This window comes from Nuphar pumila, chromosome 16 (assembly GCF_984573655.1).
Source record: "Nuphar pumila chromosome 16, dmNupPumi1.hap1.1, whole genome shotgun sequence".
NCBI lineage: Eukaryota > Viridiplantae > Streptophyta > Magnoliopsida > Nymphaeales > Nymphaeaceae > Nuphar > Nuphar pumila.
In genome coordinates this window covers 24065062-24088260 of record NC_143264.1, presented here as the reverse complement: position 1 = coordinate 24088260, position 23199 = coordinate 24065062, and the positions used below count along the sequence as shown (strand labels likewise).

General features: G+C 36.1%; 1 protein-coding gene across 1 annotated transcript; it reads right to left on the bottom strand.

Annotated features, from left to right (window-relative positions):
- Positions 1 to 3654: 3654 nt before the first annotated feature.
- LOC149813099 (uncharacterized) lies at positions 3655 to 22493 on the bottom strand. The gene is made up of 5 exons (XM_089991830.1): positions 22348 to 22493; positions 22196 to 22266; positions 22028 to 22108; positions 21851 to 21894; positions 3655 to 3986 (listed from the first exon to the last, which is right to left on the bottom strand). Exons 1-5 carry the CDS (start codon positions 22436 to 22438, stop codon positions 3887 to 3889), a joined length of 387 nt encoding a protein of 128 aa, XP_089847956.1. The 5' UTR covers positions 22439 to 22493; the 3' UTR covers positions 3655 to 3886.
- Between the last annotated feature and the right edge of the window lie 706 nt (positions 22494 to 23199).

Genomic DNA, 23199 nt, shown 5'->3' with positions numbered 1-23199 from the left:
AGATAATGATTCAGTCCTAGTCGTGTCTAGGCCGAGAAACCATGTCCATGCTTACAAACCACCACATTATAGGAGACCAAACAATGATAACTAAGAAAAAGTAATGAGTTTGAGAAGAAAAAAATTATTTGTTATTATTGTGGCAAACTGGGACATGTCAAAACATATTGTCCTAAATTAAAGAGGCCCTTTGAGAAGAAGATAGCATCGATTACACAAGAGTCAAGTGAACTCAAAGCTATACAAGAATCAAACATTGGGAGCATGTCTTTGACTCAATTTGTATAAGCTCTCCAACATTTACTCAAAGGAGCTTCATCAATCAGAGTCATAGTCTCTTTTGTTGGCATCTCTAACCCCGGTAAAATTCTTTGGCTTCTTGACTCAGGTGCATCATTTCATGAGGCCAAATGGTGATATTTTATTCAAATATCATAATTCAAGCAGGTTAAATGTTTTTGTTGTGGATGAGACATCCCTTGAGATAAAGGGAATAAAAAATTTCAAAAATATTTCAAAAGGTTTTTTATTCTAAAATTTAGATATATTATCAAGATAACCCAAATCTTTTGTCTGTCTCTCAATTATCTGACCACAGGTATAATGTTTCCTCCTCGCTGTTAGTTGTCGAGTGCAAAATCGCTAGTTAGGGAAGCTGATTGGAGAAGGTCATATAGAAGGAGGTTTATACTACATGAATTTTTTGAAAATACCCAAAAATATATTTTGTTATAATATTCAGAAACTAGATTTGAATTTATGGCATATAAGACTTGGCCATCCTAATGTATCCAAAATCCAACACTTTTCAAATATGAAAAAAATTTGTAATTTTAAAATTTTTACATATGAAGATTGTATTCTTGGCAAGATGAAAAGATTGTCATTCCAAGAAAGAACTTTTGTCTCTACACGATCGCTTGAGTTAGTGCATTTGGATGTTTAGGGCCCAACACCTGTTGTATCTAAGGGTGAGTTTGCATATTATGTAAATGATTTTACTAGACACACGTGAATTTATTTTCTCAAACATAAATCTGAAGTTTTTTCTTACTTTTAAATATTTCGTAAATAAATCAAAAATAAATTTCAATAGGATATTTCTATCTTTCATATTAATTAAGGAGAAGAATTTTTATTAAAAAATTTTAAAGATTACCTTAAATCAAATGGTATTACACATCAAAAATCTTATCCCTACACTATACAACAAAACCTAGGTACATCATAGAAAATGCAAGAACATTGTTTATCTCAAATCACGTACCTAAAAATTTTTGGGTTGAAGCTACTTTGACCGCAGTTTATTTTATTAACAAAATGCCATCTGTTATCTTGAAAAATATGTCACTAATTGAAAAACTTTTTAAATTTACTCTTGATTATTCTAGACTTAGGGTTTTTGGATGCAAATGTTTTGTATTTATTCATAAAAATGAAAAACTTTCTCCTCGTTTTATTCCTTGTGTCTTTTTGGGACATGAAAATAACTAAAAAGGCTATAGATGCCTTAATTTTTAAAATAAAAAATTATTTGTTTCAAGAAATGTGTCTTAAAAAAAAATTAAATTTGAAAATCCTAAGGACATAACTAAGTATTCTTTTTTGTTGGATCTAATTCCAAAGGTTGGTGATTGTGATGTTAATCTTGACGAAGATCAGCATATCAGAAATGATATGGTGAGTGAAGAAGAATCTCATGACAATGAGATGAGTAAAGAAGAATCTCAAAATCAAAATTGTATTCAATATTCCAAGCATAGCATTTTTTAACATCCATGTGCCCTTGAAAAATATACTAATGAAAATCATGTAGAAACACAAACTAGGTCATTGAGAGTATCAAAACTCTCTAAAAAAAAAATAGCCTATGAGTCATTTTCACCTAAGTATCAAGCTTGCATTGCATAGAAACATTCCTACATAGAACCCTCAAATCATGTTGAAGCCCCCTCACTAATGTAGTATCTCTTGCCTCTATGAATAAATGACTTAAATACCAAATGGATGTTAAGAATGAATTTCTCAATGGTAAATTGGTTGAAAAAGTCTATATGGAGGCACCGCCTAATATAATTATTTCTAAAAGAAAGACTCCACGTTTAGGTAAGGCTATGTATGGCCTTATACAAGTTTCAAAGGCTTCGTATGACAAGTTTAATCAAGTTATACTTGATATTAGATTTCAATCTTGTTTAACTGACACAACCTTGTTTGTTAAGATTTTTTATGCAAGTATTATTCTTTTTTTTATATGGACAATGTGATCATCACAAGAGGTCACAAACAGGGAGTTGAAAACATTAAGAGACTTCTCAAAACACATTTTGAAATGACTGATTTTGGGTTTTTAAATTATTTTTTCTTGGTATATAAGTTGCTTATTCTTCTGGAGGTTATTTGTTGACTCAATCTAAATTTGTGTTGGATATTGTTGTCAGGTCAGATGATAAGAAAGTTGACACTCCAAAGTTATAAATGTCAAAATGAAGATTGATGATGTGGAACCACTTGAAAATCTAACACCATACAGACAACTTGTTGGAGCATTGTCATATCTTTTAATTAGGAAACTTGACATTGCGCATGCAGCTCACACAACAAGTCAATTTCAGCATGCTCCCACCAATGTTCATATGAGAGCAGTTTTGTGTATTATTATATATATTAAAACTTTTGTTTTACAAGAACTTTTCTTGTTTGTTTCTTCATCATTAGATTTAATTGCTTATATTGATCTGACTCGGAAGGTAATCCCAATAACCGACACTTAACCACTAGTTTTGTGTGTTTTTAGGTGACTCATCGATTTCATGAAGATATAAGAAGTACCAGGTTTTTCTTTCTTCAACTGAAGCAGAATATCGAATAATGACTACAACTACTATGAAAGTGGTCTGGATACGAAGATTGTTGACTGACATGAGAGTCCAGATTAAAGAAACATCAAGGATGTGTTGTGACAACAAAAGTTTTATCTAAATTGTCAACAACCGAACATTTCATGAGTGCACCAAGCATATTGAGATGGATTGTCACTATGTACAAGAAGAAGGACTATTGATCTTTCTTATGTCACTTCATAATATCAATTCGTGAATTTCTTCACCAAACCTCTCATTGTTCCTAGATTTCACTTTCTATTGGACAAACTTTCAGTTATTCAATCGTAAGTTTGATGAGGGAGTGTTTATATATATATATAGGTTAAAACTAGGTTTTTTGTTTTTCCTTTTCTCTGATTTCTTTTGGACTAATCAACACAAAGTTGACTAGTCAAAAGAGATGTTGGGACAGGCCCAACGGCTCCAAATTGAGCCATTGGACCTACCCCAATGTCTCTTAGAGACTCCCGCTTGTGTATATAAATAGGGGATGACTCTCCTTATATCTCCTTACAATGTATGACTTCTTGCATAGATTGATCAATAAAATATTATTTTATTCCTTGTGTTTTGTCCCTTTAGTGGGTGTTGTTTGTGTGTATGCCCATTTTGTGGCTTGTGTATTATTTTGGTGCTTTGGTGAAACTCTTTGAGTATCCACTCATATAGTTTCAGTGAATATATTTTAGAGGACTTTGTTTCTTTACAGATCCAACCCATACCCAATCTGTTTGCACACCTAACACACAGAAGTCAAACAAGGCCAATAGAAAGAAATACCTTTGTTAAGCTGAAGCTATCTGTCTCCAAATAGTTCATGAGAGTTGGCTGATTGCACAAAGTATAACGTTGATCATAGAAAGTAACACAAACTACAAAGGGCAAGAACAAGCCAATTGAAGATTGGCTTATGACAGCTTTGCTATTTGCCCACCAGGTTTATGTTTTCACTGATATATGCAGCATAGGAATTTGTTGATTCATGTTGGTAGTGTTTTATCTTAAAAGAGGAGGGTGGCCCAAGCGCCTATGAAAGCAAACCCACCCAAAGGAGCTGTATGAGAATATTTCCTATCTTCAAGGAAAGCCACCGTGTAGCATCTGCAAACAAAACAAAAAATCTCATGTCTACATCACTGTGCATCTTAAAGCAATGAAACAGATAGTAGCGACAGCTATGCAGCAATATTTGGTCAGTATCAAGGCAACCTTTCCCAAAGACCAGACACAACAAAAAGCTAGGATGAACTTTTAGTTGGCATCTTATGTGGCTCAGGATTCAAACTTAATTAAAGCCACAGCATATACTCTGTATTTTCACATTTTCTGTAAAACATTTTTCCCCAGTTTCAAGGCTAATATGAAAGAAAATCAACCCCAATACCATAACACTACTCTCTTCCCTTGATACGATAACAAGGATGATAAACTATAATGAAAATACTGCATGTGGAGGAATGATAGCAAAAGGGAAACTTCCCCTATTATGTACGGCTAGAATTAGCCTTACATATCGCTTCTGTGACACAATAAGAAGGATTTTTGCTTTTTCTTTTTTTCTTTTTTTTGGGTAATAAGAAGCATCTGATTTTGGTAACCATAGTATACGAATTCAGAGATTCATAATGCATGCATAGAAGATGGCAGGAGAATGAGGGGAGAAAATGAACTAGAAGCTTCATTAGTTTCTTTTTAGAAGATGCACAGTATATAGGGGTCGACTTCTCCTTTTACAACATTCACATGATTAAAATACTCCCTACAACATAAATAAACACAATAGTGAATAGACATCCAATTCTGGACATATTACCTGTAACCTTTTAACACATAGCACTATATTACCTGTAGCTTTGATTCTACTCACCTACACGTACAACACTATATTACCTGTAACCTTTTAACACATAGCAGAAATAACTGATTATATATTCAAACATAGCAAACAATAGAAATTCAACTGACCTGAATGGGGAAAATTGGTCACCATACCAAAAAGAAAAAATGACCATACGACAGACCTAGCTCTCAAGATAAAGGAAACTCATAGATGTCAAAATACATGTAGCATTTTCTTGTGTGATCATTTTTGTCTTGTATATTTTATTGTTTTGTATTTTTGGTAGCTAGTCCAACTAGTTGTTGGAGTCTACTAGCCATTAGGATGGTCTAACGGCTAGTATTTTGCTTGGCTATTTATACGAGGCTTATGCCTCATTTGAGTTTGGGAGGATGACTACACATATTGTTTGTGTTTTGTAGTGAAGTTTATATATAATTTTTGTTTATTTTATTATTAATAAAATTATTATTTTATTTGTTGGTGTTCTTATGAATGTCTAAACATGTTATTTCTTATTTATGATCAAATGAGTTATGTCTATGCTTTGTTCCTCTTTATTTGTCTTTCGTTTGTCTCTTGGGTTCCATGCTACTTCGTGACATGGTATCAGAGACATGGGAAGATCACCTTCATGTTGACTATATATATATATATATATATATATATATATATATATATATATATATATATATATATATATATAAAAGAATACATCCATCTTAACACCCTCCAAACTTACAGTGTCTCACTGTAAGTTTGAAATTACAAAATGAGAAACCCATTATATAAAATGTCTTAGTAGACTTCAATTTCTTTCACTTGGTGCTTCTTTAAAGGGTGCTCAATCATATGCTCCATTCTATGGAGGATCTTCAAAATCATCAATTCTCGATATGCTCGAAATGTCTTTAGAATCATCAATACCGCAAATATTTGGAGAACCATGAAAGAGAGCAAAACAAAAACAATCTAACAAGATATATATATATATATATATATATATATATATATATATATATATATATATTATGAAAAGATGATTGTCAAACACACAAAGATATAATATATAGAAAATAAGTCAATTTAACAATTTTACAAAAATATTTAGAGGATGAATTAATTTTTAAAAAAATCATTAATTTCAAACACGATAGTCATGTATCACTTTAATCATTCATGAAAATCATGCACACATATATCTCTCACAAAAGGCATATTACTGCATAAGAGGCATGAATTTTCAACATTATCAATATCATGAAGAAGTAACTCACAAAGATTTAAATAGCAAATCATTTTTACACAACAGAAGATAAGAAATGAATTCAATTACTCATTCAAAGATTTAAGAAAAATCAAATACACATAGATCAATTTCATTTTAGAAACAATATTAGCAATAGAACTAGAAAAAAAACACTTATGGACCAATTTTAAGAGATAACACATGCTTAGAAAACAAGCAAAAAAAGAGGGATCTCAATGAGGATCCACACAAATAAAAAAAGAGTGTAAAAGCACCAACTTTACCAAAAAACAAAATACAAAGTGAGATCAATCTCAAGAGCAATCAGATGCACACAATAACCACTATGAGCATACTAATGAAATGCTTAGAAAAGCATGTAACGGAGTATGCAAAATTACAAAAACAAAGTGCAAAAGCACATACAAGTCCAACAGTGGGCAATACAAAGGCACGAAGGCATAATATAAACACAAAAGTGAAAAAGCACAAATTCACTATGTAACAACACAAAGAACCAATGAAGGGCAACACAAACAAGTAAAAAATATATTCTTTAATGAATATATGCTTGAAAAAGCATAAACTTATACAAATTACGCAAGACATTCAATCATGAAATAACTCATAAAACTAAAGCAGAATGCAAAATGCATGAAAATATTTCAACCATTTCTCATAAAAGAGCAAATGAGTTTAGAAAAAATTATAAAAATATTAAAAAATCTCATACATCATAATGAATTAATTTTGCAAATTAAAACACTAGTTTGACCACCGCAAGCAATCACCTCCTAGGCCTCCAAATCTCGAACATCAAGTGTATCAGCGACTAGAACAAGAGCATAATCATCATGCCACTAAAGGGCCAAAGACTAGAACAAGAGCATAATGCCAACGAAGGGCTAAAATCACACACGAATGTGTGAATAAACATCTCTTGTCTATATATAATGATACTAAAAAATCAAGTGTATCAGCAACTAGATCAAGAGTATAATGTCAACAATGAGCTAAAATCACACACGAATGTGTAAATAAACATCTATTGTCTACATATAATGACACTAAAAAATCAAGTGTATCAGCAACTCGATCAAGGGTATAATGCCAACAGTGGGCTAAAATCACACACACGAAGGTGTTAGTATACATCGCTTGTCTAGATATAATGATACTTAAATAAGAGGCACAACAGGAGGAAACACAAAAAGTAAGAGAACTTGTAATGAAAACACACTAATGCTATCAATAAAATCATCAATTTTAACCATCTTTCGAAACACCATAGTTTCAAAAATAGATAATCAGCAGAGATAAACAGAGGTACAATCATCCATAATAACAACGGTCATACAACAAATGAGTGATACAACACACTCAGATCCAAAGATCAAACAGCTGTCAATTAGAGCCAAACCATAAGTTGACAATCTAAACTGCCATAAGACGAGGTGCACACAACTCACCCCAACATCTCTGAATAAAAAAAACAAGGCAAAGAGAAATAATGCATCATATAAAATTTTGTGACGGACACAACAAATGCCATAAGAAGACAATAAACACTCAAAGAAATCATTTTCCAAATACGTGAGTTCATAAAAGAAACCGATTTGAAAAGACAAAGTTTCAAATAAAAAATCAAATAAAGAAGATGGAATCTTAGAATGAATATAGTGGAATCATATGCCCAACAATATGTCCCATGACAATTTTTACAATCTTTAATAAGCAAACAAGAGTCATGCTTAATTCTTCAAAAAGGAATTGATAAATCCAGCAATCAAGGAATAAGTGCACTAAGGCACATCACATACAAAAGATTCAATAACTCTCAAAGAGAAAACAAGAACAATATATATGATCTTAAAAAGAACAACAACAACTACGCCTTCATCCCAAAACAATTGGGGTCGGCGATACGAACCAAAAAAGAAAATCATTCTGGGTCTTCCACATGAATCCTTCTCCTCCAATCATTTCTATCCAATGTCATGTCCTCGGTGAGGTTCAAAGCATTCATATCCTTTCCTATCATCTTCATCCAAGTCTTCTTAGGCCTACCCCGGCCTCTTTTAACTAATATATTTTCCCATTTCTCCATCCTTCTAATTGGAGCATCATTAGGCCTTTGCCAAATATGTCCAAACCACCGTAAACGATTCTCTCTCATCTTATTTTCAATGGATGCAACGCCTAACTTCTTACGTATCTCCTCGTTTCGAATCTTATCTTTTATTGTATTTCCACACATCCATCTAAGCATACTCATCTCAACTACACTCATTTTTTGAATATGATGTCTATTGGCAGCTCAACATTCTGTATCATATAGTAAAGTGGGCCTAATTGTCGTCCTATAAAACTTTCCCTTCAACCGCAATAGCATTCTTAAAAAGAAGCCTTTTAGAATTAAATCATAAGTCTACTATGAGACAACAATGACATGTAACATTAAGGAAATAACACATATAGAGATTCTCGAGGAACCATTCATAAACTCAAAAACATACATAATTATCACCAATCATGAATACTCAAAGCAATAAGATAATCTAATAACTTATAGCCACATAGGCTATACAAAAGCTATGAATTTTAATACTACATACTAAATATTGCATCAAATATAACCTTCAAAGGGGCACAAACACAAGAACCCACTATGAGGCAAAATACAATCCATAAGGAGAAAACAAGTTAATATTATGACATACAAAATGCATTCAAGTATATGTGAACAAAGCATACGATGCAAGAGTCATTTGTAATACGAACGACAAAGAGAAATGAATACAAGTCATATATAAAAATATCCAAGATCATTCTCAAGTATAATCAATCTAGGATGTTTTTCAAAAAATTAATTTTTGCACAATGAGAGCAATATCTTAAAGTCAATTATTGAAGCCACATAAAAATATGGGACATGAGCATGTTGATATAAGAGCATACAAAATATCCATGGTATTACCAAAGAATTAAAATTATGATGACTCAAGATATACATTATACAAGAATCTATGTAAGGTCTGCAAATTTTCTATGCTTAATTCTAGTATTTTTATGAATTTTCATCATCCATGGATAAATCGATGAACTTTTGGATGTTACAAAGGGTTGAAACTTAATCAAACACTTTATGGATCTGGATCTCGACAGAAGATCCACACCGATTGACATCCATGAGACCCAGTTTTGAGGGTACTTTTGTCACTCAAGAGTTTCCCCGAATCCATGGGTTTATTATGTTTGGATCCAGTGTGAATCCAAGCTTATCAAACTTGTATAAAAGCTCGGATCCATTTAGTAGACCCGATCCGGGTTCAGAATGTATTTATAAAGGAGAGAACGAAGCCCTGGGGAGATCTGGAGCACTCCAAAAACCAAATGGCATAAGTTTGAATCCATATGGTAGGGATCCAACCTCAATTCACATTGGATCCAAAAGAAGATCCATATTGATCTAGAGTCCAGAATTAGACCCAAACCAATTAAAAACACAAATACTCGGGTGGATATCGAAATCCAATAGTGACCCGATCCGACTACAAACCCCCTTTTTAAAGGATTTCTCTTTTAAGATTATTTTTTATTTGGATCTTTGAAAGATCCAAATCCAAAATCACCTTCTTTTTTGTTTTCCTTTTTTGGATATATATTAGAGGGCTGAGTTGGGTCCTACTAGACCCAACCCAATCCAAATTCAGTCCCCAACCCAATTTTTGGGACGGATCCGGGTTGGGATGTCGACATCCCCCCACCCACCCACCCACCTCGTTACTCTATATTTAAACCCTTGACAGGAGGGCTTTTCTTTTAAACATGCATCCCCCCGCCACTCTCTCTCTCTCTTACTGCAAATTCTTGAAAAAGTTTATTTGTCTATGTATTCTTTACTTGTATTTGTTATTTTGTATTTTGGGTCTGGATAATATATCAGACCCGACCCATACTGTAAACGAAGGACATATATACATGTTTTAGGTCATGATTTCATAATTGGAAATCGTGACAGTCGTAGCTCCTTTCTCTTTCATCTTCCTTTCACGTGTGACAGATCCTAGTGAAATCTAACATGGTATCAGAGCAGAGATCCATCTAGGGCTTCGAAGCTGCTTCCAGAAGGTCTGACCTGAGAGATCGACCTGCATCCAATCAAGAGGTTTTCTTCTAACACACTTTTCTTTCATCTTCTTCTTCTTTCTTTCATTTACTCCTTCTCTACTATTCTTCGTGCCTAAATATTCAGATTTGACGTGAATATGCGTTAGGCCTGAAAGACTTTGGTTCTTCTTTCTATTCTTGTCTCACGATTTGTATTGGATATTCAGATTTGATCGTGTATATGCGTCAGATCTGAAATATTCAATCCTTGAGTCAGATCCCAAATTTTCTTGATTGTGCATATTCTTCGTCTCGCACTTCTTCATTCTATCAAATCTGAAATACTCAGATCTGATCGTGAATATTCTTGGTCTCGCAATTCCTATTTCTGCCAAACCTTGTCTGAAACCATCGGATCTGATCATCCATCAGTATCAGATCTGGAATACCATATTTCTTGATTGCTGAATCATGCAAATCGTTGTGCCTACAAATCGCTATGCCTACAAATTATTGTGCCTACAAATCGTTGTGCCTACAAATCGCTGTCTATAAATCGTTGTGCCTACAAATCGTTATGCCTACAAATCATTGTGCCTACAAATCGCTGTTTATAAATCGTTGTGCCTACAAATCGTTATGCCTACAAATCGCTGTGTCCACCAATCATTGTGCCTATAAATTGTTGTGCCAATAAATCGTTATGTCTGTAAATCGTTGTGTATGAAATACACCTGTTGTCAAATTCCATATTCACGAAACCCTTTGTTCTTGAACCAGCATAGTTTCCATTTGCGATTTATTAAAGTTTGTTCAGCGTGAGCTGTTCTGCTCCCTTTTTCCTGCATTTATCACAGCAAAAAAAAATGGGGCAGGAAGGGACAACCAACAACTTTCTCAAGCAGTGGAATGTGTATCTCGTAAACACCTTGATAACTTTAAGCTATGGACTCCTCACATTCTTCCCAATCTAGTCTCTCTTCGAGTTTTCTCAATCAACTTGTTTACGAAAAGTTGACCACCTCAAACTTCTTGATTTGGAAAAGACAGATCATTCCTTTTATAAGGAGTCAAGGTCTCTTAGGTCATTTGGATGAAACTGCTTCAGCTCCACTGGAATTTGTTGCGCGAGAAGAGAAGGATGATAAAGGGGCAATCTCAATTGTGTATGTCAAAAATGCAGAATATCTCAACTGGAAAAAGAAAGATCAGTCAGTGGTCGCGTACATCACATATACACTCTCTCAAGAGGTACTTATTGCAATTCCTGACAATTGCACAACCATGCAACTTTGGGAGAGACTGGTTAAGACATATTCACAAGTTTCTCAGGCAAGAATGGTTTTTCTCAATAGAGAATTTCAGCTACTGAGAAAAGACTCCATGACTATCATGGAGTATCTAAACAAGATGAAGACTATAACAAATCAATTTGTGGTTATAGGATGTGCAGTGAGTGACAGTGATATGGTGCAGCAAACCTTGAGTGGATTGGGATCAGAATATAACATGATTGTTACCAAATTACTGTGTTTGTCTGCTCTTCTCACCTTTAATGAGCTTCGAGCTAAATTAATTCAGTATGAAATTACTCTGAAAGGCTTTTTTGAGGATAATCACACTCATATGAATACCCAAGAGGTCTTTGCCACAAGAATGACTTATGATCGAAGACGAGGGCGAGGAGGACAAGGGCAAAATGAATACGAGGGACGTGGGTTACTTCCCACTCCCACCATTACTCAGGGATCAAGACCCATTCTCACAAGCTTCTTCTGCAACAAAAGGGGGCATATCAAGGCAAATTGTTGGCATAATCCTGAAAATAAAGGAAAGTCTCATCAGGCAACATCCAAAAAGAAGTCCAGCAGCACCAAAGATAGTGGAGAGATTAAAGAATTGTTAATATCTGCCTTGTCGGAATTGAATCTAAAGCAGAATGAACAAGGAACTTGATTCGTTGACTCTGGGGCAGCAACTCACGTGATCGGTGATGCAGGTAAACTTTTCAAACCTATTCCCCATTTTGGAAAAAGTAAGATTGTCACCGAAGATGGATCTTACCACCCTGTTACTCACATTGGAAAGTTTATCATCCCCATGTCACATTCTACTCTTGAACTCTTCAATGTCCTTCATGCTCCCAATATCAAGAAAAATATTGTCTCTGTTTCTAAACTTGTTGATGATAATCATACTTCAGTCGAATTTACTCCCTTCTCTGTGCAGGTCAAGGACCTTCGCACGAGGAAAACATTCGGTGAAGGCAAGAGACAAGGCAATATGTATGTCTTTCAAGATGATCCATGTCATTCAGCCTGTCCTGCTCACCCGGATTTGAAGTCTCCATTAGAGTTATGTCTTTCTGAAAATGTTCTTAGTATTTCTAAATGTAATAAGCTTTCTCTATAGCACAGTCGTTTAGAGCATTGTAGGAGTCATTTTATTGAGAAACTTGTTTCTAATAATCTCATTCCAAAAGAAAGTCTCAATGTGGAAGAGATAAGTCAAAAGTATTTCAGTTGTCTTTTATGCAAGAGTCATGTATTACCTTTTCGTTCCATTAATAAGAGAGCTTCAAAGCCTTTTGAGATAATATGTTCTGATGTATGGGAGCTTGCTTCAGTCATTTCTGGATCTGGAAGCAAGTACTATGTAATTTTTATTGACAGTTACTCTCGATATACCTGGATATACTTCATGAAAAATAAGTCTGAAGCTTTCCTTTTGTTTCAGAACTTCCTGTCCTTAGTAAAAACCCAATTCTCCAAGTCCATTCAATTTTTCCAATGTGATGGAAGAGGGGAGTTCACATTCAGTGACTTCATTTCCTTTCTTCAAAATAATGGGATAGAAAGAAGAGTGTCCTGCCCACACACGCCACAACAGAATGGGATTGTTGAGCACAAACATAGGCATATTGTTGAAAGTGCGATGAGTATGCTTCATGACAGTCATCTTTCTATTAATCTGTGGACATAAGCCCTTCATTCTGCTGTACATGTAATAAATAGACTGCCCATGGTTGTCTTAGAAAACAAGTCTCTTTATCATTTCCTTTTTGGAATTCATCCTGATTATCATGACTTACGTGTTTTTGGATGTGTTTGTTATGTGCATATTGATCAGTCCTTGACAAACAAGTTTCAGGCTCAGAAGTGTAGATTTGTGGGATATGCAGATAACTACAAAGGATACAGATATTATGATCCCATTAGCAGACGCATCAAAATCTCAAGAAATGTTGTTTTTGACGAGTTGAACTTCAATAATAAAATTGGCACAGGTGACATGTCCTCTACCTCAGTTGAAGTTTATTACCCTTGGCTGAATTCAGAGCTCTTTGATAGTTCAAATGACGAATGTCATTCAGATTGTGTGCAACACAAAGAAGAGAGTCCCAAGATCATTGGTACATCGGAATCGCAGAACTGTGAAGCAGCACCACCATTGGAATTGGGAAGGTATAAGGGCATTTCCTACACTAGATAAAGAACGGCTGCTTCAGGACTCCTAAATCGGGCTCAAGAGGCTGCACCTACCTCCTCACACACCCTTGACGTTAGGAAATCCAGCCGCATACGACATCCTATTGATAGGTAGGTCAGCTACAACAATTTCTCCATGGATTTTCAACCCTTTTTTACTGCTCTCAACAAGGAAGATGAACCTCTTATGTACTACCATGCAGTCACTTCTAAGAAATGGGTAGAAGCCATGAATGGTGAGATGCAAGTCTTGCATGAATGTGAAACCTGAGAAATTGTTCCCAGATCGCCTGACAGAAATGTGGTAGGATACAAATGGGTCTACAAAATAAAATATAAACCAGATGGGACCATTGAACGATACAAGGCAAGACTCATGGCAAAAGATTTCACACAAAAAGCAGGACAAGACTAGACTTTTAGTCCAGTGGTGAGAATGGGAACGATTCAAATCATTCTTTCCTTAGCTATTGAACATGGATGGACACTAAGTCAGCTTGATGTTAAGAATGCATTTTTGCATGGAGATTTAAAGGAGGAAGTTTACATAGAACAACCACCTGGATACTATGAGGAAGATTGTAAGACAAATGTATGCAGACTAAAAAGGGCTATCTATGGCCTAAAGCAAGCATCTCGCTCTTGGTTTGATAGCTTCTCTCTTAAGATTCAGAAGCATGGCTTTGCGCACTCTCACCCAACACAAGTATACGATGGACGTTCTAACCAAAGCAGGTATGAAGGATTGTAAACCTCTAGGGACTCCAAGTATTCTTCATCAAAAACTGAACGCTCATGATGGAGACTTGTGTGAGGATCCCACCAGGTACCGCAGTCTAATAGGGATGTTACAATATCTCACATTCACTCGACCTGATATTGTTTATTCAGTCAATCAAGTGTCCCAATTCATGTATGAACCGCGTATTGGGCATATGGAAGTTGTTAAAAGGATACTCAGATATCTGAAAGGAACAGTTGGTGATGGATTGATATATTCTCCAAAACCATCTGGCAAGGACATGCGCGAGATTACTATATATGTGATGCGGACTGGGCAGGGGATCCAGATGAACGAAGGTCTACATCAGGATATTGCATCTTCATTGGAAGAAATTTAGTATCTTGAAGCAGTAGAAAACAAAAGGTCATTGCTAGATCAAGTACTGAGGCTGAGTAGAGATCTATGGTTGCCGCTACTGCTGAAATCACATGGGTCAAACATTTGCTAACGGAAGTAGGAGAAGTGATATCTTGGTCTATCTTGTTGTGCGACAATCAAAGTGCTCTCAACATGCCATTCAATCCGGTTCATCACAGTCGTGCCAAGCACATTGAGATAAATCAACATTTTGTGAGACAAAAGGTTGAAGAAAAGGTGATCGAGCCCGAATTTGTTAGCACTGAAAGACAAATTGAAGACATATTCACAAAAGGCTTGACCAAGGATTGTTTTTGGACACTTAAAGGCAAGTTGTTCATGGTTCAACACCATGATCAACTTGAGGGGGGGTGAAAAAGTTTATTTGTCTATGTATTCTTTACTTGTATTTGTTATTTTGTATTCCGGGTCTGGATAATATATCAGACCCGACCCATACTATAAACGAAGAATATATATACATGTTTTAGGTCACGATTTATCGTGACAGTCGCAGCTCCTTTCTCTTTCATCTCTCTTTCACGTGTGACAGATCCTAGTGAAATCTAACAATTCTCTCCCTCTCCCTATTTTTTTTCTTCTCACTACACCTCGTCGAACCCTCCTTACAGTAGAGTACTCTCTCTCTCTCCTGGTTTTTCGGCAGGAGGGCGTCGCCCCTCCTGCCCCTTCCTCGTTTTCTTTTTCGATAGGAGGACGGCTCTCTTTCTCTCACACATATTTGTTGCTGACAACCCTCTTGCCCCTCTTCCTCTTGTGCGACGGAACCAAGCCTGGCTCGGCTGGGGGCTCGCCACTTCCTATGGTAGTGGCCCAACCACCCACTCATTTTTGTTGCTCGATCGAGCCCAACTCAGTTTCCCTCTTTTTGATGGGACCGAGCTTGGCTCAACCGAGGGCTGGCCCAACCACACTCGTGCCCTCTTTTTTTTGCTTGATCGAGCTAAGCTCGGTCGAAACCAAGCACAGCTGGGTCTCCCAACCAAGCCCGACTCGGCCGAGGCTGGTCACTGCCTTCGGCAGTGGCCCAACCACCCGCTGCACCACAAGGGGCACGGTAGGTCCAGGCTCCACGAAAGCACCACCTGCGTCGTCGTGCCCCCCCCCCCCTTCTTCTGGCCGCTGCCCCTCGCGTGCAGCAGCAACAACAACTGCTGCTACCTTAGGCTCGACCAGAACTGAGTTGAGCTCAGGTCCAACTGAGTTCAACTCGGTCTCTAGTCAATTAGGTATTGAGCTCGACTCGATGGTCGACCGAGCCTGGCTTGGTCTTGGTGTCTCTTTTTAACCAAGTCAAAACCTGGCTCGGTCTGGTCAACTTATAATGGGTTCAGTTTCAACCACTGCGGCACGATCATCGCCTCTTCCGCTAAATTTAAGAACATAACCTCATTCCTTACGCAGTGCGATAAAAACCTTTTGTTACTTAGCCCGATGTATGGTTTCGTACACTGGGCCCTGCTTTACGCTATCTACTTCGTCGTCGTGTTGTAATATGCACAAGCTCCAACTTTATGCAATTTACTTAGCCCGATGTATGGTTTCGTACACCGGACCCTGCAAAACGCTATTTACTTTGACGTTGCGCTATCATGTGCACAGGCTTCGTCCGTGCTTATCGAACAAACACCCTAACATTGGAGGATTTTTCTAATCACCTTTCCAACATGGTTCGAACTTTAAAATAAGTTGAGATCTCCATGTCTCAGGCATTCGCAACTGAGTCTTCTTTTTAAACCAATATAACAAGAAGGCTCCAACTACGTAGCCTTCAGTGGTACGTACGTCAGGTCCTTTTCTGTATCTAAAATGACTTAGATATTCTCCGACCTAAGACGTTGGATATCGTGATTTTCAATATTGTGTTTGGGTTTCTCTCTAAGAAACCAATATCTTTCTTATTGTTGTAGTACTATCGAACATGCATGACATGCTAGTACGACGATGAATAGATTGGAGGCTTATGATAACCTCGTAATGCAACAATGCACCATGTTAAAGGAAATCACATAAACAGAGATGATCGCCTTTACAGGCAAGATGCTCGATTTGGTATAAAAGACCAGAGCATGTTGAATGGGTTGTCAGATAAAATAAGACCTAACATACTCATTCATCCTTTGGTTCTGTCAAAAGAGAGGATAGGAGGTACAAACTCCGATGGACAAGTTGTTAACAACTATGCTCCTCGAGTGGCAATGGCTCCGCATCCCCGGTCATCATTACAATGGAATGAAGCACATCATACCAAAATGCTTTGAACTAAAGAAGAATGTGGCTTCTGTTGGTGAAGGCTCTTCCAAAAAAGTAGATGAAGCAAGCAAGAAAGGTGGTGATCTTAAAGACATATCCATTTCCCAATTGACGGAAACTCTCCAACAATTTTTAAAGTCATCTTTGTCGACTTCTTATCCGCGATATGTCTTCTTGGATTCTCCACTTGAGAGCTTATTTCTACATGGCACCTAATGAATCCCTTCTATCTCAATGTTTCACCAACTCATAACCGATAGAACTTTAAAATCAAAAGCATTGGGGATCTAAAAAATATTTCAAAAGACTAAAGGTTTTTAAGTTTTAAAAGTTAAAGCTATTCCAAAATTAAATATAAATTTACTTTAAGTTGCTCAAATTTTCTAACATGGGTGCAAGATCATCTCATCTAAGGGTTGTTAGGTATAGGATCGCCACTCAGAAAAGTTGATAGAGGAAGGACATAAAAAAGATCTTTATTATATAGATTTTCTTTGCCTTCCTAAGAAAACTTATTGTAACTATGCTCAAGAAAAGGATATTGAACTTTGGCATAAAAGACTAGGTCATCCAAGTGTATCTAAATAATAGGGATGCAAATGGGTTGGATCCAAGATGGAGGTTTTGTAATTTTTTATTGTTCCGAATCTGATCCAAATCCAACTTTTCATGTATTTAGTTGTTCTGGATCTGATCCATTTTCATCCCTACTAAATTATCTCTTTTTCCTTTTTTGAAAAAAAATTGTAATGAAAAAGAGTTTATATGTAAAGATTTAGCACTTAAAAAAATGAAATCCCTTCCTTTTGGCTTTAGAACATTTTGTGTCTAAAAAACCTTTTGAATTGGTGCACATGAATGTGTAGGGCTTTGCTTATGTCATATCAAAAAGAGGTTTATCTTATTATGCAACTTTCATAGATGATTTTATTAGACATACATGGCATACTTCCTTGGAGTCGAGTGAAGTTTTTTCTTGTTTTAAAAAATGTCATAGTTTAGTTAAGAACCAAATTCAAACCAACATTCCTATCTTTCACTTGGATTTAAGGGGAGAATTTTTGTCAAATGATTTTAAGAATTATTTAAATATAAAGGGATTTCACATCAAAGATCTTGCCCCAAAATACCATAACAAAATTGTCTTTCTCTATGTTACCCGGGCATGCCACTTTAGGTGGCATACCCGTGTCGACACGACTATGGGTACCGGATACGCCATTTTTCATGTCCTATATTATATTATATTATATTATATATTTTCAGTATATAATATATATTTTAGATATATAATATATATTTTTAGTATACAATATATCATATTCAATTTATTTTGTATTTATGTGATATTTAATATATATATACATATATATAGTTGTGTCCTTGTACCCACATTTTTTTGAATTGTCATGTTGTACCCTCTGTACCCATACCCGTACCCACACACACACCTATACCCGTACCCGGGTGACATAGGTCTTGCTCGAAGAAAGCACTGACATTGTTGAAACAACTAAGACTTTATTCGAAAAATTGGTCCCAAGAATTTTTGAGTCGAAGCTACACTTATCATTGTGTAATTAATAGAATGCCCTCGTCTGCTCTATAAAATATGTCACCCATTGAAAAACTTTTTAAAATTACCCTAGGTTTCAAGAGATTGAAAGTCTTTGGTTGCAAATCTTTTATCCTTTTTGAAAAGAATGATAAACTTTCTTCTAAGGCTATTGAATGTGTATTTTTTAGTTATGTTGAACACATTAGATGTTATGATTTGAAAAATGACAACCTTTATAAATTTAGAAATGTCACATTTCTTTAAAATAAAAATGGATTTGATCAGAATAAGTCTAAGGAAGATACTGCATATTCATTTCTTCTTAATTTGGTGCCTAAGGAAAATGATGAGTCTAATAATCTAGAATATTGTGATACAAATTTTGAGAATATTGAGCATAATGAGAATATTGAGGATCATGATAATTCCTCTCGTCCTATTATGAATAATGATGTCCATGATACCAGTAATGAGCCAATACATGAGCTTCAATGTTATTCTCATTGTGGTGTGGAGAATCTTCCATGTGCCCTTGATGAATATACCCAAACCAAGAAATAGAGGGACCTAGCATTAGACATCCTAAAAGAATTTCTAGACCACCTAACCGGTTTGTATCTTATGAAACCTTTTCACCAAATTATAGAGCAAGTCTTATAGCCATTCACTCAAATAAATCATGTAAATATAAAGAAGTTAAAGAGTATCCCAAATGGATTGAAGCTATGAAAATAAAACTATATGCCCTCCACAAAGCCAAGACTTGGGAAGTCCAATCCCTACCCATAAGAAAGAAAACCATGAAGGACCCCATGTCTTTGCATGGCTGGTGCCCTTGGATAAAGTTATATGCATGATAACTTGCAAAAACTGGCCTTTTAGAGCCCCAGTAAGTGTGTTATATGAGCTCAAGAAGAGGAAACAATAGCATATTTGTTGTGGAATTGCTCTTTTCTCAAGCAGGTTTTCACTTTGTCATGGTCCTATTTGACTATTGAAGCCTCTGGTGACACATGCATTAGGAAGCCTTTGTGAGGTCCTTCACAACCAATGCATAACAAAAGACGGAAAAAAATATGGAAATTCTGGCTCCTCACAACTTGGTGGGCAACAAGGATAGAGAGGATCATTACATCTTCAAGGAACACTTTATCAGCAACAAGAGAGAAAACTCAAGAAAGAGATAACAATGGAGAGAAAACTCCTGACTTCATTCCTTCACAAAAAGAAGATTACAAGCATACATGGGGACTACCCCTCTATTGTTACACTAAAAACAGAAAGTTGTTGACTTGGACCTAACTAGAGTAAGAGTACAAGAATGCCACTATAAATAATGGTATATACACAATAAGGGGTAGCACAAAATAAATGGTAAAATACATATTACTGTAATGAAACAAAAACTGCACAAATACAATGCCACAATGTAGCTACAAAGGTGCACACTCACAAGAACAAGAGCCACTAATGGACCAAATACAAAGAGCCACTAAGGTCTAATCACACAAACTCTCAAAAGAGAGCAAGAACACATAAAAATAATAACTTTATTGAACCATGCTTGGCAACAAGCATAAAATATACATGAAGGGGGAGATTCAAAAGGGGCTGGACCTACTAGCGGTTGGGCCACCCCCCAAAACCACCTGTTACACTTTACTAAAAAAGGAAAAATAAGAAAATAAAAGACAAAAAAGAAAGAGGAACTCGTCAGTCCCTATTGGACTGACACCTATTGCAATATGAAAAGACTGAAATACCCCTGATGGGTATTTCAGTTTACATACACAGTGAACTACACACACACACACACACACACACACACACACACATATATATATATATATATAATGTGAATGTCATATACACAATACATTTTATCAATACATCTTAACACACTTCTCTAATGCAACTCTCTTATATATTAAGATTCTGACGGATGATTGTTGTGTGAAGGATGAATACCACTAAATGGCAAAACTCTAGGTCTTTCCTTAGGTACTGTCTGGATGACAAGCTGAGAAAACCTAGTTTAAAACCTGGTTTATGAAACATCTTGAAAACCTGGTTTTGCTATTTGGATGACAGTTGTTAACCTTTATACAACCTGGCTACCTAAAAAATGTTGTTTGAATTATTTGTAATTTATTGACTACATTTACTTATAATAATCAATTTTCAAGTAAAAATTAATGATTTCATGATTAAAAAAAGATCTTCACAAAATAACACTCAGTTTATTGTGTCATTTATAGAAATAATCAATTTTTCCATTATCAAGCATCACTAAAAACATAGTTAATAAGCATTTCAATGCCCAACAATATTGTAATATCCAAATAACAGTCTGCGCAACACAGAACCTGAGAAAGAGACAGCCTACTACTAATATCTATCATATCCATATATATGGTCTTTTAAAATTGACTTAGCAAGAGATACTCGAAAGGCTTTAAGAGCTTCATGTTGTCTTCATTGAGACAATATTTCTTTTGGACGTCCTCTAGGAGCTTGTTGACTGTTAGAAGTTTTACATGGAAACCAATTTTATCTGAAGGTTCTTGATGATATAATTTTGAAGTATGCAAGCTACAATTACTACGCCCTTTTGTGTTTAAACAAGATATTGGACTATCACTTTCAAAATCAAAAATCCCCATTTCTGAAAACATAGTTAATAAGCATTCCAATGCCCAACAATATTGTAATATCCAAATAACAGTCTGTGCAACACAGAACATGAGAAAGAGACAAAGCCTACTACTAATGTCTATCATATCCATATATAAGGTCTTTTCAAATTAGCTTAGCAAGAGATACTCAAAAGACGTTAAGAGCTTCACGTTGTCTTCATCGAGACACTATTTCTTTTGGATGTCCTCTGAGCTTGCTGATTATTAGAAGTTTACATGGAAACCAATTTTCTCCAAAGGCTCTTGATAGCCAATCATCAGCATTATTCATGCGAATATAATTTTGAAGTATGCAAGCTACAATTACTATGCCCTTTTGCGTTTTAACAGGATATTGGACTATCACTTTCAAAATAGAAAATCTCGCTTTTAAGATACCAAAACATCTTTTAATGGCATTTATGAATGATGAATAACTATAATTAAACATTTCCTCTTCTTCATCTGAAACCACATGCCAAAAAAAAAATCCAATTATTCCAAAAAAAATAGAACGGGATCATAGCTCTGCAACCTAATAGTCAGAAAATTAAAACAAGAAACTGCTTGAAAAAGCAAAAATAAATGAATTAAAACCTAAAGAGTTTTGAGAAAAAGGATTGCACTTACGTCCCTGAAAAAAGAATGATCCCAGCAGTCAAAAGGCCACCAAACTGGAGAGAGAGAGAGAGAGAGAGTTAATGGCATAAAAAATCATTCATCTGCAAAATACAATGCTAAAGCAAGAGAAACATGGCTCATGAGAAAGAAGCCATTAAGGAAAAGAGAGAATAAATGGGTACGCACAATGTTGGGGTGCCTGGTAACAGGGGCAGCGAGTAAGGCTGCTGTGTGGACCAGATGGTAGAGAGATGCAGTGTGCCATACCTATCATACCATCAAAAGTTTGCATCACCAAATCCTCAATTGATGGGTATGTGATTCGAGAGAGAGAGAGAGAGAGAGAGTTTATACCTCTTTGTAGGCTGGGTTCTTAGGTTTGAAGACATGGGCACCGTAAGTTCCAAGACCAAGAGCAGCGATACCTGCGTCAAGCGCTCTCTTACATTATTAGCTAGCCATTCAACAACACCATGCAGAGAGAGAGAGAGGGTTAAACGAGTTACCAGAAAGACCAGCCACCTTGTGCCAGATTGCCGGATTCATTGTGCTCTCTTTCTCTCTCCTCTTCCTCCTCCTAATCTTGTGAGTTTGCATATAGCAATTGACCCCGCAGTTGCGGGTGCTCTCTCTTATTCAATACATTGGAAAATATCAGCTGCTTTGCCATAGTAATGACTTCTTAATTAGGTTAGGTACACAATTATCTGTAGAAACATGTGGGCAGGCAAGGGTTGACTTCAGAGACTTTAGATTAAGGCTGGGCGTAGGCCCTTGTTTCTGCCATTTACAAGTAGGAAGTAGGAGTGGGCATCGGCCCGCCCGGCCCGCTAATGGACCGGGCCTACCTGGCCATCTTGAACTGTTTACTAACAGGGCCAGGTTTTGGCCTGGTCATTAACGGGCTAGTTTTGAGGAGAAGCCCATGGCCGAGCTCATTGGCCCAACCTACCAATGTGAAGCAGGCCGGGCCTGGCTCGGCCGGGCTCAATCTTACAATGCATAAATGCTTGATTGAAATTATGGGTTAATGAGAGAATAGCATCTTCTCATGTAACTAATTTTTAATTAGTGCAACTAATTAGGTAAATAGTAATAATTAGCAAATAGCAAGTTGACATGCAACTAATTAGGTAAATAATAATAGTTATTCAAGTTACTATGTAATAGTTAATTTTTTAATTTTTTATATTAATAAAAAATTAATAAATAATTCAGGCCCATCGGGCCGGCTCGAACCCGACCAAGTATATAACGGGCTGGGTTTCAGCGTGATACCTAATGGGACCGGGTACCTAACATGACCGGGCCTAAAATCATGTCGGCTTGGCCCATCGGGCTGCCGGGCTGGTTGCCCA